This window comes from Nothobranchius furzeri, chromosome 18 (genome assembly GCF_043380555.1).
Source record: "Nothobranchius furzeri strain GRZ-AD chromosome 18, NfurGRZ-RIMD1, whole genome shotgun sequence".
Taxonomy (NCBI): domain Eukaryota; kingdom Metazoa; phylum Chordata; class Actinopteri; order Cyprinodontiformes; family Nothobranchiidae; genus Nothobranchius; species Nothobranchius furzeri.
Window position 1 is genome coordinate 10,614,448 of NC_091758.1, and position 27,176 is coordinate 10,641,623.

Sequence of the window (27,176 nt, forward strand, 5' to 3'; positions counted from 1 at the left end):
CGGTGATCGGCAGATTAAAACCTGATCGGAGCATCCCTACAAAGAATAATAATTCATTTCAGTAATTAAATACATTTATGATGAACCTTGATGATTATTTATGAACCTACAGTGAAAAAAGTTTATTAAAAATTATTCTTTTAAATCTTGAAGTGTCCTTCGTCTTGTGGATGGGACAGCAGTCAGATTAAAGATGGTTTACAGCAGACTGTGTGTCTCCTGTGATGGATAATCTGTAAATAGAAGTACAGCCAGGACAGCTCGACCCAGCTGAGGAAGTGTGACCTTTGGGTCACAAATGAGGCCATTCATGTCGCTACAATTTTTAATGCGCTATGCTTCCAGAATATGTGAAACTCTGCGGTTCAGGTCAGGCCAGACAGGAAGTCATTCGTGAATGTGATGTAAAACATCCAGAACCTTTCTAGATAAAAGTCACGTGCAAATTTCCAGTTGCTTAACTAGAAAAGAAAGTACGACATTTCCTGTGAAACCGCCGAAGTTGAGGTAAACAAAACTAAAAAATAAACCACAGAGATTTTCGGACACACTCTGCAGTCTTTATCACGTGAATTTCCCAAATCACATGTGGTGCTGCAATTCTCCCGTGATTTTGTGACATTGCTGTGTGGAACGCTTTCGCACCTGAAAGACTCGCAGTTGGAAGAGGCTTGCAGGTAAAACGCCTCGATTACGTTGCACGCTGCTCCACATCTGGTGGAAAGGAGGGGTTAGCCTGTGTGGAGGCTGCTTACTGTGCAGGCTGTGTGTTGTACATTCATGGGACAAAGACCGCTGGGAGATGGAGGTGACGGCCTTAAAGAGGAACACGTTTAGTTCCATCCCCGTTACCTGCCACTTGTGCAGCTACCCTTCAGGACTATAAAAACGTCTTCTAATGAACTTTGTTTTGAACTTTATGTTCCTTCTTTCTCCATAACTTAGCATGAACATCACACATTACTGCTACGACGTATTCTTGCACGTACCTGAGCCTCGCTCAGCCCGAGCTCCAGCATCTCCAGGGATTTGCGGATCATGAGTGACTTCTCCTCCACCAGGACCCCCTCCTCGTCCTGCTTCAGGCAGCGCAGTGTCCCTAGCAGCCCATCCAGGATGGAGTGGTGTTCTTGCTTCAGAGCTTCCAGGCCCTGAATCACTTGCTTGGTCCGAGAGATGATTTCATCCTGGGACAGTTTCTCCCCTGGGTCCTCCTCCTCCTTCATACACACCATGGTGGACATGTCCTCACGCATCCTGCAGATATAAGAATCAAACAGAAATCAGTTAGGACACAGCTTAAAGCAGTTCACTTCTCATAGTTGGATCTAATTATAGATTCAATACAGAAACCAGTCTTACAGACATGTAATAACTCAGACTTCAGCGAGAATAACGAACTGCAAAAACTGAAAGAAAGTCAAAACAAACACTGATGATGATGAGCTACAATGTAGCTACAGCTGCCCCGAGACACACCCACAGAGGCGAGGCACAAGCATCCCTCCAACCACCACCAGCAGGCAAGGTTGCTTTAAGTGTCTTGCCCAAGGACACAACAGCAGCATTCTCTGCCGAGAGCCGGGATCAACCCCACAACCGTCTGATTACTGGACACCCTGCTTTAACTCACGGGCTACTGCTGCCCTAAGTTGCTTAGCTAGGATTTTTAAATCTAGCAAAATAATTTGTTAGATTTCTTTGCTAGTTTTAAGAAATCTAGCCATGGACGTAATTTTTTTTTGGGGGGGGGGGCATGTCCCCCCTGCCCCCCCCCCCCTTTTTTTTCCAAAGTCAAGTTTTGACCCCTGCAATTTTTACCATCCAAAAACAATATTACGCTATATTAAATTGACACTGGTTGAGCTCTAGGACCAAGCCGAAAACAACTGTTTGTGTGGAAGCCTGTTTCCCATTAGAGCATACTGTAAAGATCCCCCCCCCCCCCCACACACACACACACACACACTTCTAAAGTGAAAATTACGTCCATGAATCTAGCTAAGGAACTTTGGCTAAACCTATTTGCTGATTTTTTTTACTCAAAACAAGAACTTTGGATCATATTTAATAGTGCGATTTCGAACAATGTGATCACATGATGGTCGAAGCTGTGGGTTTGTAGCGCTCCTGACTTATCTGTTGTCAATCCGGGGTTTTCCGGCAGCAGGGAGCGTGCGGGGGGGGGGGGGGGGGGGGGGAGCTGGAGCTGAGCCCAGCTGAGAGGTGCACATTTTTGTTATTTTCCTGTTTTTCCCTTACATAGATCCGCTACTACAGCCGATACGCGCTCTCTCAGCACCGTGGGTGAGTGACAGACAGACCGACTCTCCAGCAGCGTTACGGGATTTACCAGAACACCCAGGGGACTTGAGAGTGCAACTTCTCTTCTTCTAAAAACCACTGTTTGTGAAAACATGTCGAATATTACCAAAGCGTTTTAATATTGTCAGACGACAAAGATAAAACGAAGACAGCAGAGTGCGTCTTGACACGAGTATTTTGTGGTGATTTTTCTGTGAAAGCCGACTGCCATGGCGACACAGGGGTTAAGAGTTCACCCTCTCATCAGTGGGTTGTCCGCTCAATTCCCTGTTTTCAACTTTTAATTAAAGGTTAGGAACACTGAAAAGGTCCTCTTTTAACGATTATTTCTGAATATAATCGGTCATCCTGAGACTTTTATGCAGGCTGAATGTGAAAATAGTCTCCTACACCAGTGTTTCCCAATTCTGGCCATCAGGACTCCCTGCTCTGCATGTTTTCCATGTTTCTGCTACAGCACACCTGATTTACATGTTTGCATTGCCTCTTCAGGTGGACATCAAGTGCTGCAGAAGCCTGTTAATCACTCATTCATTAAGTCAGATGTGTGGCAGCAGGGAAAAACATGCAGAGCAGGGAGTCCTGAGGACCAGAATTAGGAAACACTGTCCTACACCTATCTCCTGCATTAGCTTCAGATAGAAGATAGAAGATGAAAGTCTAGGACTAGAAAAGCCTGAAAGATCTACGTCACACTGTCCCTTAACTAGAGCTGCCACGATTAGTCACAAGGACGTCGACAAACAAAATAGTCAACTATAAATGTAATGCTCAACGTTGTTTATTCGATGAGCCTTTTTTTTTCTCGCCTGCTGCGGCTGCTTTCAGCTCCAGGCACATGCGCAGTAGTGGCCATCCGGGTCAGCCTTCGAATCATGATCACAGGAGAAAGAAAACATCGTGGCAAGTCAGCAACGTAGCTGAAAGGTTTGGGGCATTTTACAAGGACAAAAGAGAAGCACCAAGAGTGCAAAATCTGCAAAGTGAAACTCTCCTTTCACGGGAGCACATCGGCGATGCACGAGCACCTCAAAAGGAAGCACGTCACGGCGGAGAACGAAGAGTCGCCTCATTAATCCAATTACCTCTTGTTAGCTGGTAACATCAGAGAGTTACTTGTATTCAGGGCCGTGCAGAGACTTTGACGGGGCGGGTGCTCAAAGTAAAAAAAAGGGAGCCCTTATAGAGCAAAACTTTTAAACAGATTCACAATCCAACAAGTTAGAAAATTCAGATAATGAGACCCTTGGGTTCAAACAACATAATAAAAATATATCAAGTAGTGTCATTAATGTTAGTGTTAATTAGGGCTGCACAATATATCGAAAAATTATCGTCATCGCAATAACAGGACGTGCGATAGGCCCATCGCAAAACATGGCAAAAACAGCGATAAATGTTTGGTTCAAACATTTCCATCCGTGTCATACATCAGCTTTTTGTAAACCAGCTCTGTTTTTTATGCGGAAGTATTATTTGACCAATCAAATGTAGCCCTTCTGATATGCGGCCAATCATTTGGTTCCGTTCACGTAATACGCCCGCCCCCTACGTAGACCCTTTTGGAAAGCAACACCCAAACAGAGTTAGCGGTGCCGTTCCCGTGTTCGTCATGCTGGCTCAGAGCAACGAACGCACTTTGTGCTGATGTTTCTGGATTCAGCGCTGCTTTCAAGTGTGAACTTGACTCCGCTCGGTGTCGTTAATCATTTTTACCGGGCTGACTCTGACACGTGCCGCTGAACCAACCCACCTTCATGTCGCTAGTGGTGATGTTAGCCCCAGGCTCCGGTTAGCTTCCAGCTAAAAGGCTACAGCACTCTCCTCCCAGTCCCACCCTGCTAAAGAGGGCCTGGAAAAGTTCCCCCACACATCAAAGTGATTTTTCATTCATGAGCTTTTATAACCTTGTTAATCAGGATAGTTGATTTGCTGCTGCACATAAACTGTCAGTCAGAAGCTCTGCTAGCCGGTTATCTTAGAGGAGCTAGTTCAATTTGTTAGCTTGTTATCAGAATCATAGTTGCAGTTGCATCATCTGAGCTGCTTTATAAGATCTAGGTAAACTTGTTCAATTTGGGGTTTAAAACAAACGTTTTCACATATTTTCCATGTAGTTTTTTGCCAGTTCCTCTTCTGAAAGGTAGACAATTGTTTTTCTCTTTCCCTCAGAAAATCTTAATATTCTCCTAGTTTGGCCCAGTTCACTTCCCAGTTACAGCAACAGCCTTATATCATAACCACATAAGTGGAGAAAATGTTCAGTAGCAATGAGAGAATTTGCTGTTGCATTTAAGTGATGTTAACTATTATTTAACATTTAAACTATTTATTCCAAAAACCCTGGTAAGGGATGTTTTTCTGTATTTGGAGCATCAGAAAAAGTTTTATGGTGGAGGTGATGTTTTAAAGTCACTGAGAAACTGCATGCATGCAGTTAGTTGTTTTGCTGCTAATACAGTAGCAGGTGCAGCTGCTAATACAGTAGCGGGTGCAGCTGCTAATACAGTAGCGGGTGCAGCTGCTAATACAGTAGCGGGTGCAGCTGCTAATACAGTAGCGGGTGCAGCTGCTAATGCAGTAGCGGGTGCAGCTGCTAATGCAGTAGCGGGTGCAGCCGCTAATGCAGTAGCGGGTGCAGCCGCTAATGCAGTAGCGGGTGCAGCCGCTAATGCAGTAGCGGGTGCAGCCGCTAATGCAGTAGCGGGTGCAGCCGCTAATGCAGTAGCGGGTGCAGCCGCTAATGCAGTAGCGGGTGCAGCCGCTAATGCAGTAGCGGGTGCAGCCGCTAATGCAGTAGCGGGTGCAGCCGCTAATACAGTAGCGGGTGCAGCCGCTAATGCAGTAGCGGGTGCAGCCGCTAATACAGTAGCGGGTGCAGCCGCTAATGCAGTAGCGGGTGCAGCCGCTAATACAGTAGCGGGTGCAGCCGCTAATGCAGTAGCGGGTGCAGCCGCTAATACAGTAGCGGGTGCAGCCGCTAATGCAGTAGCGGGTGCAGCCGCTAATACAGTAGCGGGTGCAGCCGCTAATACAGTAGCGGGTGCAGCCGCTAAAACAGTAGCGGGTGCAGCCGCTAATACAGTAGCAGGTGCAGCCGCTAAAACAGTAGCGGGTGCAGCCGCTAATACAGTAGCAGGTGCAGCCGCTAATACAGTAGCGGGTGCAGCCGCTAATACAGTAGCAGGTGCAGCCGCTAATACAGTAGCGGGTGCAGCCGCTAATACAGTAGCAGGTGCAGCCGCTAATACAGTAGCGGGTGCAGCCGCTAATACAGTAGCAGCTTGCAGCTGCATATTTTTGCAATAAAAATGTTATGTTGTAATGGAATTCATGCATTAGTTTTTGTTTGCTTTGAACCCAGAGCAGACGTCACACGCCAGACGACATCAACACTGCATACTTTAGTATTTGTTCATTTATCGCGAGTAATAACGATATCGCAATATTAAGCACTGTTATCGAATATCGCAGGTTTTCCTAATATTGTGCAGCCCTAGTGTTAATGTTAGTTCATAAATAATAGTTTTAGTTTTTAAAGCTGACTTGTATCTAGAGAAGTTACAACCACATTTCTGCTCCTGATCCGAGTCCAAGTTGTTTGATTTTTGATTATCTTCCTATACTGAGTCCTGTTCTGATACCAGGTGGTGATGCAATGCATTATAAAAGAAGAAATAAGTCGTCCTTCTGTCTGTATTTGTCATTTTGTTATTTTAGCCTTAAAAGGTCACTCATTCAGGAAGTACATTTAACAGTAACCTAGATCATTTATTGCTATTGCACAGGTGTACAACCAAGTATATTTTGCGCCTACTAAAGACAGCTCTAGTAAGAGGTAGTAAAATAAATGTAAAATAAATGCAACCACAGAGACTTATCCAGTGTGATCTACAGCTATGTTAGCTGAGATCTTTTTCCTGTCAGTAGAAAATTCTTGATCCCATTCCATGATCTCACTGAACTTAACACTAAACATGAGAGCTCTGCTACCAACCTAACAACACCCTTTACACAAAGGCACCATCATCACATACGTGGCAGGAGTCGCAGAGAAACTTAGAAGAATCTTCTCCAAACACAACATCCCAGTAAACGTTAAACCCAACAACACCCTCAGACAGAACCTGGTCCATCCAGAAGACAAAACACCCAAACAGAAGCTCAGTGGCGTTGTTTATGCAGTCCAGTGTAGTGAGGACTGTCCAGCAGATGTTTATATTAGAGAAACTAAACAACAAGTACACAAGAACATAACACAACACAGGAGAACCGCCTCTTCAGGTCAGAACTCTGCAGTCCACCTTCACCTGAAGGGCAGGGGACACACCTTTGAAGATGACAAAGTCCACATTCTGGACAGAGAAGATAGATGATTTGAGAGAGGAGTAAAATAAGCTATCTATGTCAAAATGTGAAAAACACACTTTAAATAGGGGCGGGGCTTAGATTTCACCTTTCCAGTACCAATAATGAAGCTTTGGATCTCATTCAGTTTCAGTCTAGGTCACACCTTCCTGCATCTAATCAACACAACGACTCATCAGGAGATGGAGAGGCGGGGTACTCAGAGTAGTTTCTGCTCTTTAAATAACAACAGACAGCTACAGCTTATGAGCTTGACTCTCCCATATTCCAGTTAGAACTGACAAAGCTCCTCAGAGGAGAAGTGAAATGTTTTAAAGAAACCAAAGAAGTCCAGCTGCCTTCATCTGAACCCTTTGGAGTAATAGTCAATAATAAAAAATACATAATAAAGTAATAAAACATGTATAATTATGCTCACATTCACTTTTACCATCTCTTTGTGGGAGGCGGAAAATTTATCACGTTTAACCCTCTTATGACCATAAATATAACTGGTATTTTCTTTTGTTTTATGGCTTTAAAATTGTAATAAAAGTGTAAAATGTTTGTAACTCTGCTCCTTTTATCAGAACAACCTCAGCTTTCAGTGTCTGGTTTGTATTTAGTGTTTATGTTTATTAAAGTCTGTAAAACTGCAGCTTAAATGAAAAAAATTAACGGATTTGAATTTTCTTTACATTTATTACTAAACAGGAACTTCAAAATGACTTGGTTCTCTGCTTTCCCGTCGCGGTTCGCTCCGTTTCTTTCAGTGACGCTGCAAAGCTGGTTTCCCTCTAATAGCGATTTTTGGGAGGAACGTGAATTACATCATGTAATACCTCGTTGAAAGGCTCGTTTTATGTACTTTTAGAAACCGTTTGAATTATTTTTATTCAATTAGTAATTCAGAAGTTATGACCCGGAGAATCTAGAGTAAGAAATATTAACATCTGTGATTCTTTGTTGTGAGTTTCTTCAACACTTCAGAAGTCTCTCTCATGTCCCATTTTCTGACTCAGACATGCAACTACCTCACTGCTCCACACACACTAACCACGGACTCAAACGCACGTAAACAAAAGCTCAGATATTAAAATCCATCCAGCTGACGTGAAGCAGGCAGAAAAAAAACTTACAGGTAAATGAACGCAGACTCCTGCCTGCAGGCAAAACACCGGTCTGTCGTCTCCATGGCTGCAAGGTAAAGCGACAGCAGGGACAACCAATCACACGTTAGCATGATGCGGCAGAGCCAATCAGTGAGCTTCTGGGTGGGTCTAAGGGAAAATAGGCTTCAGCTTGAGGCGGCTGCCTCCGCATGTTCCTGGTGCCTGATATGTATCACGGTATAACAGTTTTGAATGGTAAAATCTGATGAAAGACCGGAAAAAGGGCACTTTGGGCACTTCGGACAAAAGGGGCAGGTGCTCGAGCAAACAGAAAAGTGCTAACAAAAGGCTCATCAATACCACTTGAATTAGTTTCTGAATGAAGATTGCAGGGATTCTTGCAATTTTGTATCATCAAATAGTTGCCAACAGTCACAGCCCCAAGAGATGCTGACAGGTGATGAGAGATGTGTGGATCTCAACATCAAACACGATCAAAACCTTTATACCAGCCAGAGGCCTGAGGCGCGCACACACACACACACACGTAAGAGGATTATGACAAAGCTAGTCAGCAGAAGTTAAAGAGCTGCAATAAGCTGAATTGCTACAAAGACAAGAAGGATGGGGGGTGAAATGAGACTCCTGGGTGTGACTGATGATCCGACCACCTGGCCCACCTCTGTGTGAGAGCATCTGAAGGCAGCAGACATCTCCTGGGCTGGGTCATACTTTAGTTCAAATGCAGAAGACGAGGCTACAGAATGAAACCTGGTCTGAAATAAGGAGGCAGCTGAGGAAAAGCTGCAGCTCCATGTGACTCAGCAACCAGCCAGCAGCCTATCAGCTGAGCAGGAAGCAGGAAGCTGACATTGCATTGGGTGGTGGGAGCAGGGTGAAGCAGCTTAACTTTAAACTAATAAAACAAGGGGCTAATACCAATCCAACAAATATTCCTCTAATGTATTAAATGCTATGAACTAAAAAGGCTGGCTACCACTCACACCGGGCATCAAATTAAATACCATTCAAGTCAATTGAAGTCTCAGTAACATGTTAATGCTGCATGTTATTTATTGTTTACACAGCCATTACTGACTCAGACGCATTGATCAGCAGGGTGGGAATAAACAGCTGATCTCTTCTGACAGGATTAAATTTCCCTTATGATCACGGTTTCACACCAGTTCTGTTTTAAAACAAAAGAGAATGAAAAAAGCTGAGTCACACAAACGGACCCAAAAACTTTAAAAAACGATGCCAAGGATGTGAGTCCTGATCCAGCCTATTCTGATCAGACTGCAGCAAAAACAAATAATCCTGCCACCGATTTTAAAAATATGATCAGTCTCTGAGTTCAATCTGCAGGCTGAACATGAAAATAGTCTTCTACCCATATCTCCTGCATTAGCTTCTGATAGAAAACAGATGATGAATCTCTGTCACCTTTGGTCTTTAGCCTGGTGTGCTGAGAAGACCACCAATGTAAGATGGTGCTTGTCCATGTAAGGCCCTATAGACCAGAACCAGGATCTTGAAATGAACCCTGAAGTTGACTGGCAGCCAGTGAAGCTGGAGGAGAAGCGGGGTGATGTGGGTGTGTTTGGAGGACTTGGTCAGAAGCCGAGCACAGGCGTTCTGAACCACCTGTAGACGGTTCAGGGAGGTTCTGCTCAGACACGTGAAAAGAGAGTTACAGTAGTCTAAGCGTGAGGAAGATTTGCTGGTTCTGAACAACACACCACACACCATCCATCTTGCCTCATTCACACCGAGATCCATTCATCACACAGTATTTAGTGTTTAAAGTTAGTCTAGTTTTAAATTGTTTAGTAATAAATCTTCTTAAATTTAAAACTTGACTCTCTTCCTTTTGTCTCTGAGTTAATACGAAGTGGTTACATAATCCCAGCAATAAAAAGTTCCAATCTTCTGGTTGAAATTACCCAAAGGTCCATAAGATTGATTTCATATTTCCTATGGAATTTCACATTTTATGGTTCATTAAAACAGACACACCAATGAACCAATCAGAGCAAGTTTTAGGCAGTGTGTTGGTTTGTTTAGCTGGGGTGCTCGGTAGAGCTGAGGAAAATAATCTAATAACGGATGCATTAAGATGCGGACATAAACGATTATGAATCTTAGAAGAAGCACACCTTAATCAATTATAGTGCTAGTGCGCTAGCTTGCTTCATCTCTAAGCGGTCGTTAAATGTATTCTCACGCATCTGCTCGATCAGGAAACCTCAGGTTCAAAGTACAGCACTAAACTTTGCACTTGGCTTCGATGTTTTTATTATTTGGGGATGATTGTTCATGTTGTAACGAGCCTTTTCACCAAGGCTGCCGACCAAAGTTTGTTTTGTTTGGATGGATGGATATATTAGGGTTGGGCGGTGGGACGAATTATTCGACCATCGACAATGGGCTGATCCGTTACGGTTGTTTTTATAAGAGGCGATTTATTTATTTATTTGTTTGGTTGAAAGTTTGTTAATGACTTATGTAGGTGTACAGATATTTTACACACAAAGAACATCACGGAGGTAACAATCAAGAAAATTATTCTATTAGTATATCTGAGCATTATCTCACACTTTCTCTGTGTCTTGCTGCTGATGAGAGCTTCTTCTTCTGGCTCTCAGAGGGTGCAGACGCTTTTTTCCTCCTCTCCTCCATATCTTATCCTCAAGGCCTTTGTCTGTCCCTGTGTGCTGGGTGAACAGCTGCTTCTGCATTTTTTCTGGAAACTGGAAACTGAAATCACTAAAATGGATCTCGTCAGTTGGTCTCAACGCGATTGATACAATTTTTTGAATGATGAGAATGGGAGAAGGGGCTCCCGGATGCCCCTCCGGGACAGACCCAGTTGGACATATCATGAACTCCTGGAAACAGTGGAACTTGATTTGTTTATCTCAGCTGTCTGTGGAGGACTCTGAAGACGTGTGGATGTTCGTGGTGTTGGTGTCAGGTTTCCTGCTCATTGGCCTTGGAGGCTTCCTGACTTACCGGAAAATTAACGAGCTGTCGAGGAATATTGGCCTGCTCCCAGAGCTCAGAGATAGTTTAATGTCCATTATTGGGATTCTGAGAGGTTGAGGACCAAGGAACTGTAAGACAGAGAGGAAATTATCTCTGTCTGGCCCCAAAACAATTTCTAATCGGAACCTGGCGCCCTGGAGCCTGCAAGGCTCCAACGAAAACTCCCCCCTCAGAAGATATGTGGAATGTGCCGTCGCTATGGCAACTCAACGCTGTCTCCTTTCCCAGCCTGGGCGGGACTGCGGGAAGGCCGCTGAAACGTTCCAGGGTCACTGTAACCCTCCAACCCTCAATGCTCCTCCCCCTATCCACACTGAGGTTACATGCGCTGCTTATCGTGGCTGCAAGAACTGAAGTGGGGATAGTCCCAACCCACCACCCACCTAGTGGACACCTATGTTGTGTTGTCTGAAGTCTGTTGCATATCTGTCTGAGGTGTTTTTTTTTTTTTTTGCAGAGCAAAGCTGCCCTCCCGGTGGAGGGTAACTCTGAAGTGCCTTTTTTTCCCCTCCACCTGAACCAATCGTCGTTTAACCCTCTGATCTCTATTAAGGTAGCGCGACTCAGGGTTGCGAATGACCACAGTCACCAATTCTTGTCACGTGTCTTGCCCATGTATGTCTGATCTCTGAATTGTGTGTACTGAAACTCTAATTTCCCTCTGGGATTATTAAAGTATCTTTGATTGATTGATTGATTCTGTGACGCACTTGACATCATACACAAGAGCGCAATGTTGAGTGCGTATGGACAGTGGAAACCCTTCTTTATTTCAGAGTCTGGTAGACTTCTGGTTATTTCAATAGGAGAACTGTTTCCTGATTTTAAAACTCTGGCTTAAGTAAAGCTCATTATTCAGCCCACACTTCAGCACCTGCGGTATGGATGAATGTATGGACAGATAGATATTGGAAGTTTAGGATATTTTTAGGATTTTGAAATCCTATTTTCTGCGAAGGGGTATCCTTGTCCTTGCTAGGATGCTGGAGGGGTCATGAGAGTTTGCCTAACCAATCCACATGTGTTTTGTGGATTTGGAGAAGGTTTATGATCGTGTCCCCAGAGGCACCCTGTGGAGGGCACTCCAGGAGTATGGGGTGGATGGTCTTTTGCTAAGAGCCATTCAGTCCCTGTACCAGAGTGTGAGTTTGGTCCGCATAGCCGGTAGTAAGTCGGACCTGTTCCCAGTGAGGGTTGGACTCCGCCAGGGCTGCCCTTTCTCACCAGTCCTGTTCATAACGTTTATGGACAGGATTTCTAGGTGCAGCTGTGGTGTTGAGGGTGTGGAGTTTGGTGGCAGGAGAATCTCATCTCTGCTTTATGCGGATGATGTGGTCCTCCTAGCTTCATCAGGCTCTGACCTACAGCTCTTGCTGGGGAGGTTCGCAGCCGAGTGTAAAGCGGCTGAGATGAGGATCAGCACCTCCAAGTCTGAGACCATGGTTCTCGACCGAAAAAGGGCGGCTTGCCAACTCCAGGTCGAGAGAGAGGTCCTACCTCAAGTGGAGGAGTTTAAGTATCTCGGGGCCTTGTTCACGAGTGAGGGAAGGAAGGAGCGGGAGATTGACAGGCGGATTGGGGCAGCGTCTGCAGTGATACGGACACTGAGCCAGAAAGCAAGGCTCTCGATTTACCAGTCGATCTACCACCCAGTCCTCACCTATGGTCATGAGCTTTGGGTGATGACCAAAAGAACAAGATCGCGGACACAAGTGGTCGAAATCAGTTTTCTCCGTGGGATGGCTGGGCTCAGCCTTAGGGATAGGGTGAGGAGCTCAGACATTCGGGAGAGACTCGGAGTAGAGCCGCTGCTCCTCCCTATGGAGTCAGTTAAGGTGGTTTGGGCATCTTGTTAGGATGCCTCCCTAGGGAGGTGTTTCAGGCATGTCCTGCCGGCAGGAAGCCCCCGGGTCGACCCAGGACACGTTGGAGAAAGTATATCTCCGGACTGACCCAGGAACGCCTTGGGGTCCTGCCAGAGGAGCTGGTGGAGGTGGCCGGGGAGAGAATGGTCTGGAACTCCCTAGTTGGGATGCTGCCCCCGTGACCCGGATAAGTGGAAGAAGATGAGAGACGAGATGAGGGGAATCTCACTTTTAGTCTCAAAGATTTACCATTTACATAAGGATGAATTAGAGTTTAGCATCAACTCCAGTCATGTTAAGTCCCAATTTGGCCCCAGGTCTAATGAAAATGGGTTCCTATGGACAGAAGCTTGTTGAAGTTGTTCACTGGTATAACTCTGCCATCTGTCATGTTGAAAATGTTCACTAAAGTGCACTATTCCTACAGTTGTGACTCCAAGCTTATTACACAAGGGTAAAACATGTGTCTCCATTATGTGCTCCTCATAAACAGTCGCTCTGACGCACTTCCCCACTTTGGAGTTCCACATTTTCGGTTCCTGAACATCACATTAGTTACATCAATAAAATTGATTTGTAAGATTTTATAATCAATTCAGAATGATTTCTGTCCACCCCTACGTATAGGACTAATACAAAGTAATAATAAAACATGAAGCTGCTTACTCGGTTTAGTTTAACCTCTGCTACCCACACCAGAGAGTTGGCAGCAGCAGTTTGGTCAGGCTGTAATATAGAAGTGAAAGTGATCACATGCGCTTCCTCCTGTTCCGATTCAAAAAGCCTCAGAAAACTCAGCTCCCTCTGTACAACTGGGCCTTAAAGACAAAAATGTTGCTAGACCGTTTTTAGCATGTGAGCAAAATAAATGAACATCAGCCTAATGGGTGAGCAGCAGATCAGGTGTTCAGATGGAAGCACATTAACGGTTTACCTGTGAATGTCAGTGTATGCATGTTATCACTTGTAAGCAAAACATCAAATAAATGGATTACAGAGAAACGTTCTGAGACAAATCATCGCTGATCAAGTGCTAAACAGCTTTTGGTGTGAATCCCATTAAAGATGGCTGCCACATCTAACAAACCGTACCCAGCACAAACATATCTATAGGTGAGTCTTACAGAAACAGCTGTGGTGTGATGTGGGTGTCCCTGAGTTATTCATGTAGGTGATAACATGTTCAATCAGAAGCTAATGCAGGAAACTGTTGTAGATGATTGATCTTTTTTTAAAGTTATAAGTAAAAAATGGTTTCTAGTGAACTTGCTCTTTAAAACACTGGTGCAAACATTCGTTTTAAAAGTTTACAGAGCAGCTAGCGCAAGAGCATGTCTACAGAACAATCTAGGCTTTGAATGCAAATAAGGTGACAGGACATCACCCCTCCTGCGGAAAAATCTAGAACCCACCCCCTCCGCACCACCATTGGCCAGCCCACCCGCCAATCAAAATTAAGATTAAGCTAATTAGTGTTGAACTTTCTGGAGCCACAGCATGAGCAAAGAGATGCAGGGGTGGTGGGAGAGAGTTGACAGACTTTTTGGTAACCAACAGTAAGTAAATAATATTTGAGTTTCATATTTGTTTTATTAGAAATATGTTTAGCTGATTTATTAGCACATTTTGCCTGTTTAGATAGTAAATACGCCTTTAGTACTTAGTTCTGTAAGAAGTTAAATGAATTTTTTCACAGATTATGTAAAGATAATCGTGATTGGATACCATTACCTTATTTGTATTTTATAGAACCACACACAAAGAAGTGTAATGTTACTACAGAAAGTTAGCCTAGTGAACTAGACCAAATTCTTGCTTTGCAAAGTTTGGTCTAGGCATGCTCCATTGTAACCTCCGCAGCTCCTACCAGGACTCTGGCTAGCCAATCACAGCTCTCTAGAGGGGTTTCAAACACATAAAGAGCTGTGATTGGTCCATAATGGTGGGCCAATCATAGTGCTCTATCTGCTTAGTGAACAAATCACAGAGCTTTATCCGCTTTGTAGGCCAATCAGGGCACTCTATATGCCTGGTGGGTGGGATGATGCAACAGAGTGAAACAAGAGTATGTCACATTCATTGTCCAGTGGAATGCGGAGATCATTTGAAAGACAACGGTAGAGCCCGCCCCACAACCGAGAGCCGTCAATGGAGCGTGGCCAGACTAAATAATACATTTATTTATTCTGGCTTGCCAGGCTAACAGAAAGTGGGACTTGACAAAAAAGGACAAATCAATACTGAAGCGGGGTCTTTCCTGAGACGCATCCACTGGAACCAGAAACCCGCATTATAAGAGGAAACGAGATAGTGCTAAACACTAGTCACTGTTTTCTAAATCCAAACGTCTTTTGTTGTCCGTGACTTCAAATGGCGGGGGGGTTTTTGGGACTCTGGTAGGGCTGCAACAACGAATCGATAAATTCGATGAAAATCGATTACTAAAAGCGTTGGCAACGAATTGCGTCATCGATTCGTTGTGTTGCACAACTCTTCCAAAAGCCCCCTCCCCTCCCGCCCGCCGTTGCGCGCAGACCGCAGAGCCGGCAGGTGTTTGGAAGAGGAACATGGCAGAAGCAGCGAGACCCCAAAAAAGTAAAAACTTCTAAAGTTTGGGAGCATTTTCAGTTAAATCAGGCGAAGACATTCGTTACCTGCAACGTTTGTAGGTCAGACTTAGCAGGGGAGTACTGCAGTGATGATGCAGCGTCTTAAACGCAAGCATGTCAGAATCATCAGCGAGGGAGGAGAGAGCTCTGTGTCCGGGTAAGTTAAAAACTTTTCAAAAGTGATTCAACCAAGCCCCGGATTATTACACAGGCTAGACATGCCCTAAGCTTGTTAAAAAAAGTCTAAAAAATCGTAAGCGCGACGCTATTGGATAGGCGCGGGGGGGGGGGGGGACTCGCGGAATCTGGTTGACCAGACTACTAGCATGTGGCTTTACAACCACAATGTCCTCAGAAGCAAAAACGCTTTTAAAAGGGAGGGAGGAGTCCTAACTGCTGCTGCAGGCGTGTTGTGTGAGAGTGCAGTTATATACTGGTTAATTTATTTTTGGGTTCAGTTGCTTTCATGTGGCCTAATGTGAGTCTATTTGGGATCATTGGAATGATCAGCAGCATTTCTTGATGTGACTTTATGGCAGTTGCCCAGGGCATCATCACAAGGAGGATAGCATTCATTTACTTTTGTTTTATTTGGTATTTTTTCAGTCATTTTTGGAAATAGTGATTAATTTTGATTAATTCACAGCCTATGTTTAATTACATTTAAAACTTAGTTGTTTGACATCCCCAATTATAATAAATGTCTACAGATGAGATCAAACAAAATAGATGAGAATTGCCCTTAAAGAGCAAGCCACCCAGAAATAAACTTTTTTTTGCTGATAAACTAAATAAACGAGTGTCTAATCGTGCTGCAGACACGTGTCGTCAATAATTTGGCACTTCAGTGCGTCTTAGTTAAAATTTAAATATTCTGCCTAAAACTGTCAGTGTTGTGCCGTTGTCAGGTAAAAACTCTGCACTGTATTTTAATTTAAATCTGCCACCGCTATTGGCTAAGAAGTATGCTATGACGTAAACTGGTACATTATGATGTCACAATGCTGTCGTGAGCCTGAGTGTGTGTTTGTTAGCGGCTCCGCCCTCTCGGTTTGCCAGGCAACAGCATTTGTTGCATTTTTCAAACATGAAGTGGGAGTGGAGTTAGACTCTGGTAGGGGTTGACTTGCTCTTTAAGCTGTTTAACTTGGACCAAGCATTTTAGGTCACAGATAGGTGTAGCTTAGGGTCTCTGTCTATACACCTTATCAGACAATTTAGGTGATGGCATGTTGTTTTTCTGCTATTGAACTGTTTTCTAATAATGTTGTGTTTAATAAAGTGAAGGAAGGTGAAAAATAACGTTTCCCTAGCAGTTTTTAAAAATGTCCCTATGTAATCCGATTAATCGTGTCGAGACCCCATCCGATTCATCGATTATCCAAATAATCGTTTGTTGCTGCCCTAGACTGTGGTAGTTTGTCCTAAAGCTGAAGCGGTAGCAGCCGGCTCAGTGTTTCCCCTAGGAAATTTTCCCAGCTGTGTGTGTGTGTGGGGGGGGGGGGGGGGGGATATGACACGTCTCACCTTTATGTTAATATTGTTTTATTTGATGGACTCACCTTTGAACTGCACCAATCCACTGCTGCATTTTAGTAACTACTATTAAAGGTGAATACACCAATATTTGCACAAGAATAATTTTTGTTTTAAACTCTCAGTGACACACTTTGCAGGGTGGATTTGGCATTAAATTTTTCTTGGCGTCTGGAAAAATATCTCCTTCTGCCCCCCTTTATTTGACATTCTGCCCCCTGTATTTTGGTCCAAGATCATTACTGGGCTGGCCCTGTTAAACACGTTCTACACCCCTGCTTAGTAGACTTAATGAAGTATTTTTAAGCCAGTATAAAAATGACTGAAACACAAATTTACATATTTGGCATTATTGACCAATATCTTTGATTTAATTTATTAAGAACATCAAGATGCATTACAGTGAACATTATAATGAAGTACATTTTTCTAGTGCAGACAGGAGACGACCCATAGAAGCACTGATTTGACCTCATTTCAGAGAAAAATAGAACAGTTCAGATGCACCTAATAAATAAAATTACTAACAAACTCAGGAATCTGTTTCTTTGCTTCATTGTTCTGGTGCTGAAAATATCACTAATGCGGATCAAAGGAGACACACAGGTGAATGCACCTTATTATTAGGAAATTAGTGGGTGTGGTTTACATCAAAACATTAGTTTAAATCTGAAATTGATATGGATTGATCAAAAGTTGTTTATTTGTAAACTATTGTTTGTTTGAAAACTGTTTACAGAGCAGCCTCAGAACTGAGATTAAATATTTTTGATCACAATAGTAAAGAAACTATTACAGAACAAGTTTTTCAGTAAAATCTGAACATTAATATTTAAGTGCATGAATTAATGCATCTGAACTGTGTGTGTGTGTGTGTGTGTGTGTGTGTGTGTGTGTGTGTGTGTGTGTGTGTGTGTGTGTGTGTGTGTGTGTGTGTGTGTGCGTGCGTGCGTGTGTGCCCGTGTGTGCGCGTGTGTGTGTGTGCGTGGATTGGCCGGACGGACTGAGCTGTGTGTAGGGAGGGGCGGGCGCTCTATGTGACTGGCCAATCACAGAGTGTGAAGACAGTCCGTTACCCAATAAGGATTTTCCTTCACCACGATTACAGATATTTACAAGTTTTACTCGTTTCATGCTCGTATTCGTCAAAAATGCTTTATCCGTACCGGATACGGCTCATCCCTAGCTGTAACCACCCTGCCCTGCCTCCTCCTCCTCCTTGCTGCCTGCCGGCTGTGATCACAAGCAACAACAGAGTAGTTCCCGCTGCTTCTTTGGGAAACGGCACAAAAAAAAAAATATCAGTAAAACTTGGGACCTTGTAGGCGTGGCGCTGGGGTTTCAGCCGTGGCGGGTCGCCACGGCTACGCCTATGTAAGGTAAACACTGCGGCTGTTTCTCCTTCTCCGATATTGAGCGGAGAACCTCTCACACCTGTGGTGTTCTGGTGCTGAATACGTGAGTGTGTGATGAATGGAGGACCCAAGTGTAGCGGTTCAACCACATGGTCCAATGGTTGGTTTCAGGCCAAAACAAGTTATTAACTCAGATTTTTAGACAAATGCAAGAAAATCACTTTGTTCCTTTATTTTTAATCCCCACAGTATATTTATAGCTATGCTATGACAGAATGTTGTTAAAAGGAATTAAATAAATGTTCTAAGCTAATTTGTTTTCCAAATTTGCCATTGCAGCTTTAAACCCAAGCTGGAGCAACACATCTAAAGGTGCAGCAGTAGTGTGACATAGAGAGCCTAAGTCACGCCATTCTACTTCCCAGAAGTGAGAAATATTGAATTCAAATCAACGGGGCTATAAAAGCTATTTTCTAATCCCGTTTGTTATGTGCCATGGATATGATGTCTGTGGATTCTAAAGACACATATTGATACCAAGAAAGTGTTTATTTTCAAACAGGGGCAACATTATTTTAGATTTTCTGTGAAAATACGTCCAGGACTTAGGGGTTGTCACGATACTAAAATTTCAAACTTGATTTGATACTGGGGGAAAAAACTCGATACTCGATTTTGATACTATTTAAAAACACCAATTTATTGAACAAGTTTATTCAAAAAATAACATTACTCAATTTTTATTGCAAAAATTAAATGTTAAGAATTAAGTGTGTAAAGTGCTTAAACCTTTCAAGTATCAGCATTTTTTAAAGTGCATACAAAAACTGGCGAAAGTTAACACTTTAAATCATGAATTGTCTCACTATATATACACTATTTGCAGAGTGATGTTTTGCTGCTTAAACTCTGTTTAAGGTGCATTTTTGTCATAAGATGTAATGCCATATGTTTTGTTCTGTACTTTTGAACAACTCTGTTGGTCAATAAAGGGAGAAAACGAATTTCTCCACAGTAGGACAAAGGTACATCTACCGGTAATCTTAATAAAAACAGATTGGCGCACGGCAGTGACGTCATTAAAGGCGCCGGTTAGATTAGCCGCAGCTAGTCTGTTTACGTCTAGAAATCCCAGACTCGCTCCAAACGAACAGGGGAATCACGTTAATGATTCCTAACAAAACCTTTCGACATTGAGAGGTTTTGGTGCAGATAATGTCTTATTTCGAGGCTGCACCATGGGTGCCCGTCCACACCCGTTATATGGATATACACTGACGGCGATTCGCCGATGGATCTAAATACCCCGGGGAATCCAAGTAGCACCAAAGTTGTCAGCGTGAGTAAACAAACGTACCTCATGCTAGAAATTAAGTCCGGGTTGCAATAAAGGGGAGTTTTCCTTTAAGCACATAAGCGTGAATATACAACTACGTGTCGGACTTGGTATGCTAATTAAGTTGGGCTGTGAAGCGCCTCCCAAATTCGCTGTTTATGTTTTTGTTTATTTATTTGACAGACAAAACTTGGATCGGAGACAACTCGCGTGGGAAATTGCTATGTAGCCATGCGGCGTCTTCTTCTTCTGCTTGTCTGGGAGGCGGAGGCTGCTTTACGGCATCTGGCTGTCGTGCGTGTCGGTGTACTTGAAGAAGGCTGTGTATAATAGTCCATAATATCGATATCACAGGGATGGAATATCTCATTTAGATACCACTTTTAGTATCGATTTATATCTAGGTATAGATTTTTTTGACAACACTACCAGGACTACAAATGTTCATCACCAAATGGATGTCATTTAACCAGACACAGAGAAGAGTGGAGAAAAATGGCTGGAAGTTTAACTAGCTTTAAAGCCTTCGTCCAGGAGGAAAGAACCACCATGAATCTGGCCGTGTGGTAAATAGCGGCTACGCTTCTTTTATATATTATTTCTTCAGTTCAACCAGGACGTGCATGCCGACACATAGATACACACACACACACACACATACGGTAGGCTAAAGGGGGCGCATGGGAACACTACAGAATTTCTTCTGCTACACAGCAGCAGTAGCTCAACAGGTTGTGTGGGTTGTCCAGTAATCGGAAGGTTGCAGGTTCGATCCCGTCTCCTGACAGATAATTCTGCTGTTGTGTCCTTGGGCAAGACACTTAACCCACCTTGCCTGCTGGTGGTGGTCAGAGGGACTGATGGCCCCAGGGCAGCTGTGGCTACATCGTAGCTCATCACCATCAGTGTGTGAATGTGTGTGTGAATGGATGAAAGATACACTGTAGTGTAAAGAGTTTTGGAGTCCTTACTCTGAGAGGTGCTATACAAATGCGGGTCATTTATCACTTATCATTTACACCTCTTCTATAGGATGACAACTGTGATTGCTTTACTAGAAAAACCAGCAAATGAGACGAGACGTATACCTCTCATCTAGATGCTTACATCCACTCACCACAAACCAGATAGCTGAAAATGTCCGTTACACAGAGCTGCGACAGCAACAAGTTGTTGTCGGTGCTCCAGTCTTGGGTCTTTCATATAGATCCAAACCATTTCTAATGCTGATTATGTCCCAATACCAGTCCCTGGATTCCCTATTGAATGCATCTCTGCATATCCAACATAAGTTGGGGGATTTTAACATGTTTCACAAGCCCTGTTACAAATGCCTACAAGCTGAAAAATCTCTAAGTACGCGACTGGCATGGTCAAAACACACATCACTACTTCTCATTTAAAGTGATCACAGTGAAGAGATCATATGAGCCATTCAGGGCATAAGCTAAGTGCATTAGAAAATAGCCCCACTGACATGCATTCATTTTTTTGTTCTTCCGGGGACCCATGAGCCGACCGGAAGGGGAGGAGACTTAGGCTCCCTGTAAGCATTATCGACACACCACACACACACCACGATAATTCAGAGATGTGTGTGAACCTGTGGTTGAGTTTAAACATCACAGGCTGCTGAATCTATAGGGAGCGGGGTATTTCTCTGTGGGTGTGCACGCATTGTCCAGGTATTCCCAGACCCCTCCCAGTGATCCCCAGCTGTCAGCTTCACACTGGGATCCTCTGTCTCCCAGAGGCTGTCGGCTCAACACATCTAAGCTTGTGAATTTCAATGAGAAACACAATCACATGACGAGCCTGCAGGCTTGTTTCGGTCCTATCCTCGCCCTCCATTCTTCCACCTGCTTTTGTTTAAAAGATGTGGCCTGAAGTGGATTAACCAGAAGAACTAGTTAGCCTTCAGGCTGCTGTCAAACCTCACGGCTAACTCGGAGCTAGCGCTCAATAATGGCGTCTAATTCCTGGTGTCAACGTAAACATGTATCGCATAGCAATCATTCAGGCTCTGAATAAAGCCTGCCAGTTTTGTTACACTTCGGTCATTTGATTAAGTCCCCTCTGGTAAATGGCAAATCAAGAATTTAATAATGATAAACACATAACATAAAGATAATAGTCACCGCAGCCCAGGAAATACACGTAGCCATTCTTACCGTTCCCTCGGACATTAATTGCTAATGAGACTAGACTGTGACGATCCTCTTGGTTTCCTGAAGATAAACGATATCGCTCCTGCTGTGGATAACGAACCGGTGGGTGTGAAAAATACACGAGCTTAGAAACAGGATCCCCGGTGTGGGTCTCCGCCGGCTGCTGATGACTTCACTGCATCAAAAGCCGAATAATGTAGCTCAGTCAGTCGTTAGTATGAGCCGATAGGAAGCCTCCTGGTCATCACTGCTTCCATGGTGAAACCAGTCGTACAGCAGCGTGAGAGGGCTGGACAGGTACCCAAACAAAAAGCCCCTCTTTCGGTACTGGAAGTGACAGCTTCTGTCCTCCCGAGTTCCTCCTCCAGACAGTTTTGACGTCATGCTTCCAGGGGCGAGTAGGGAGAGTCTACCGGGGGACCGCACCCCCTCCAAGGACATCCATTCATTTTCATTTCTCATGTAATCCCCCTCACACTTTTGCTGGAGAAATTTGTTTTTGATTTATGAACAGAGGTTGATTTGTGATGAGATGCCTCTAGAATAGAATAGAATAGAATAGAATAGAATAGAATAGAATAGAATTTATTGATCCCATAGTGGGGAAATTCCCTTGTTACAGCAGCACAAATACTTAAAGTGCAAGTCACCCCCTACCAGAGTATTTCTCCACTCCCACTTCCTGTTTGAAAAATGTAACAAATGCTGTTGCCTAGCAGACCGAGAGGGCGGAGCCACTAACAACTACACACAGACAGGCTCACAACAACATTGTGACATCATATGGTACCAGCTAACGTCCTAGGGTACCTCTTAGCCAATAGCGATGGCAGATTTAAATTCAAGCGCAGTGCAGTTTTTACCTGACAATGGCACAACATTAACAGTTTTAGGCAGAAAATTAAACTTTGAACTAAAATGCACTAAAGTGCAAAACTATTGACTACACGTGTCTGCTGCATGATTAGACATGCATTTATATAGTTTATTAGAAAAAAAGTAGATTTGGGGGTGACTTGTGCGTGTGTGCGTGCGTGCGTGCGTGCGTGTGTATGCTCTGTCTTCTCGATCCCCAGTGAGTCATGGAGGATGGCTGCTTATACTGAGCCAGGATCCTCTGGAGGTTTCTTCCTGTTAAAAGGGAGTTTTCCTCTCCACTGTCCCTTTATGCTTGCTTAGTATGAGGATTGCTGTATAGTCACTGACACTAGTCAGTGACTTGATGCAATTTGCTGGGTTCCTTATATAGGAAAAATTATTTCTGATTGGCTTAATGAACTGACCTGAATTGGAATGTTTATTATGTGAAGTGCCTTGAGATGACTCTTGTCGTGATTTGGCGCTTTATAAATAAACTAGAATTGAACTGAATTTAAGAGAATATTTAGAAGAAATTTTAAAACAAAGGTACATGTACACTTACCCAAAGGATTATTAGGAATACCATACTAATGCGGTGTTTGACCCCTTTCGCCTTCAGAACTGCCTTATTTCTACGTGTCATTGACTCAACAAGGTGTTGCAGTGGCGGCGCCAGGGTGGCACTAGCGGGCGCTATAGCTACCCCTGGATTAGTCATTGCACCCTATAGCACCCCCAAGTAAAAATTAGATTTTTTTTTTACAATTTTAATTTAACGTGTGGATGTGATAATATTTAACATACAAAACAAAAATAATGAGTAAATTATCAGATAGTAAAAACTTAAACCAAAACAGGAACTTGATGTTAACCTTTGACATCATTTTCCACCTGCGAACAAGTGAAATGGACCGTTTTTTTGTTGCCTATATTTCTACAGGTTCAGTTAGAAACGAATGAATCTTTGGAAGTGATCTCAGACCCATAAAAACCTATGGATCTAGATGAAGAGAGTCAACCCTCAACGGCTGCAGCAGTCGAGGGTTTTGCCACTGGGAATGCTAACACTAACGTTAGCTAACCTTGCAACACTATAGATGGTTTTCTGTGTGGCTTTATGTGTGTCACGGTGAGAGCAGGAGGTTAGGACCCAAGATGCAGAATCCCCAGAACGACTCAAGGCAGGAGAGGTTTGAGAGAATACTTCCTTTATTTTAAAGGCGGATGTGCCAAAGTCCACAAAACAAACCCGACTTAATATCAAACTTGCAGAACGAACAAACAAACAGAAGCTCACTCATTAGCACGAACTAGGGTAACTAGAGGAGGACAGAACACGCTGACAATTACAATGAACCAACACAACACTGAGGCCTAGTCCACACGTAGCCGGGTTTTTTAAAAACGAATATCCGCCCCTCCAAAAACTTGCATCCACACCACCTCGTTTTAAAAGAAAACTCTGTCCACACGTACCCGGATAAATACGTTGTTAAGGACATGCCAGACCTGTAGGCGGCAGTACTTCCCCCGTTCTTAACCTCGTCCTTCGTCTGTGGTCTTCCGCCAGGAGCAGTAATTCCGCTTGCAAAAACAAACAAGCAGAAAGCACTTGGACAATTGATAAAGCGAGCGCAGCTCTGAGGGCATCCATGCTGTCGGCTAGTGTAAACACAGGTCGCACACGTGATGTCAGCATTTTTTGTCGCGGAAAGTGACGTTGCGGACCTTAAAACTCCGGTTTTGTCTGTCCACACGCAGACACCCAAAACGGAGAAAACGCAGATCTTCACTTTGGCCGGAGTTTTTAAAAAGATCCATTTTCGTGTGAAAAAACTCTGTATTTGTGTGGATGACAGGCCAAAACGTAGAAAAATATCTACGTTTTGGCAGATCCCCGGCTACGTGTGTACAGGGCTTGAGACGCAGACAGGGTTATGTACACAGAGGGGAGCAATCAGGGAAACAGGCCGCAGGTGCGTGGGCAGTGAGAGGTGAAGGGATCAGGTGAGACTAATTAGCTGAGTGGGGAAAACTGACTAGGTACAACAAATCTATAGAGAAACTACAGATAAGTGAACTCCTAACACTTGAAAACAAGACAACCATAAGAAAAACAGGGATGGGATTTCTAAATCTGAAAACACTACGGGGAAACCTGGAGTGGGCTGGGGAACACAATGGGACACAAGAGGAGAATCTGGAGAAGAGAACAGGAGGAGGCTGGGGACAGAGGGACACAGAACATGACAATGTGTTTGTGATTTCATGGAAAAGTCAGCATCATAAGTTTATGATGTGTATTAATGATTGTTTCAGGTGTTGAGGTTTTGTGCACGCATGTGTATCTGTTAGTCTTGAAGGTGTTTTAGAGAATAATAGGTACGCAAAACCACTTCCTTCATAGCACCCTCAATAAAAAGACTAGCTCCTTCATAGCACCTGCAGAAAAACATTTCTGGAGCCGCCACTGTGGTGCTGAAAGCATCTTTAGAAATGTTGGCCCATTTTGATAGGATAGTATCTTGCAGTTGATGGAGATGTGTGGGACGCACATCCAGGGCACGAAGCTCCCGTTCCACCACATCCCAAAGATGCTTCATCAGGTTGAGATCTGGTGACTGTGGGGGCCGTTGTAGTACAGTGAACTCATCGTCATGTTCAAGAAACCAGTTTGAAATGACTGGAGCTTTATGACATGGTGCATTATCCTGCTGGAAGTAGCCATCAGAGGATGGGTACATGGTGGTCATGAAGGGATGGACATGCTCAGAAACAATGCTCAGGTAGCCCGTGGTATTTAAACCATGCCCAGTTGGCACTAAGGGGCCTAAAGTGTGCCAAGAAAACATCCCCCACACCATTACACCACCACCACCAGCCTGCACAGTGGTAACAAGGCATGATGGATCCATGTTCTCATTCTGTTTACGCCAAATTCTGACTCTACCATTTTAATGTCTCAACAGAAATTGAGACTCATCAGACCAGGCAACATTTTTCCAGTCTTCAACTGTCCAGTGTTGGTGAGCTGGTACATATTGTAGCCTTTTTCTCCTATTTGTAGTGGAGATGAGTGGTACCCGGTGGGGTCTTCTGCTGTTGTAGCCCATCCGCCTCAAGGTTGTGCGTGTTGTGGCTTCACTGATGATTTGCTGCATTCCTCGTTTGTAACGAGTGGTAATTTCAGTCAAAGTTGCTCTTCTATCAGCTTTTAATCAGACGGCCCATTATCCTCTGACCTCTAGCATCAACGAGGCATTTTTGCCCACAGGACTGCCGCATACTGGATGTTTTTCCCTTTTCACACCATTCTTTGTAAACCCTATGGTTGTGGGTGAAAATCCCAGTAACTGAGCAGACCGTCCCGTCTGGCACCAACAACCATGCCACGCTCAAAATTGATTAAATCACCTTTCTTTCCCATTCTGACATTCAGTTTGGAGTTCAGGAGATTGTCTTGACCAGGACCACACCCCTAAATGCATTGAAGCAACTGCCATGTGATTGGCTGATTAGATAATTGCATTAAGGAGAAGTTGAACAGGTGTTCAATTCAATTCAAGTTTATCATCATCATCATCACCTTTATTTATAAAAGCACCTTACAGACATATATCATGTCACCAAGGTGCTGCACAAGACTAAACTAAAAAGATAAAAACAAAGAATATATGGGAACCCAATAAAAAAATTAAATACAGCAAAATACAAAACATCAGTTAACACAGATTTAAAAGCCAGATTATAATAATGGGTCTTCAGCGCCTTCTTAAAAACCTCTACTGACGTGCAGAGTCGCACAGATAATGGAAGATCATTCCATAATTTTGGGCATGCTACCGAAAAAGCCCTGTCTCCTCTTGTTTTGAGCCTAGTTGCGGGGACTAGAAGCATATGGTGACTCTCTGAGCGGAGCGAACAACTAGGTATATATGGCTGTAGCAAGTCAGATAAATATTCTGGTGCCATCCCATTCAATGCCTTAAAAACCAATAAAAGAATTTTAAAACGCACTATAAAACGACCAGTAACCAGTGCAGATCTGCCAGGATGGGTGTCACATGATCATATTTCCTTTTCCCTTCTAGGAATCTTGCCGCGGCGTTTTGCACAAGCTGCAGACGAGCTACTGTACTCTGTCTCACTCCAATTAAGACAGATTTACAGTAGTCTAAAAACGAGAGGTGATAAATGCATGCACAACAGTCTCAAGGTCCTTTCTAGTTAAAAATGACTTCACTTTGGCCAGACGTCGCAAGTGGTAAAAAGAGGACGATACAACCGCACCCACATGTGCATCAAAGGTGAAAGCGTTATCTAATGTCACTCCTAATTTGACCACCGAAGAACGTAGGTAGGCTTTCACATCCCTACAATCTAGTTTTAATCGCTCTAAATCACGATGTAACCCAAACAGCACTGCCTCCGTCTTGCTTTCATTCAGACATAAAAAACTGTCCGTCAACCATGACTTAACTTCAGTTAGACAGTGCATTAAGGTAATAATGGGACAGTCGCTTCTATAATCCAAGGGTAAGTAAAGTTGGCAATCGTCAGCATACATATGAAATCGAATTCCATACTTCCTCATGATGTCCCCCAGTGGCAATA

General features: G+C 43.7%; 1 protein-coding gene across 3 annotated transcripts in view; it reads right to left on the reverse strand.

Moving 5' to 3' along the window:
• klc1a (kinesin light chain 1a) overlaps positions 1-21,932 on the reverse strand; it is a 54,853-nt gene extending 32,921 nt beyond the window's left edge. For all 3 annotated transcript variants that reach the window (XM_015969012.3, XM_015969015.3, XM_015969016.3), the window contains exons 1-2: positions 21,705-21,932; positions 990-1,257 (exon numbers count right to left, since the gene is read on the reverse strand). In XM_015969012.3, coding sequence (XP_015824498.3) covers positions 990-1,256 — 267 coding nt within the window. In that variant the 5' untranslated portion in view covers position 1,257; positions 21,705-21,932. The remainder of the gene's footprint in view (positions 1-989; positions 1,258-21,704) is intronic.
• Between the last annotated feature and the right edge of the window lie 5,244 nt (positions 21,933-27,176).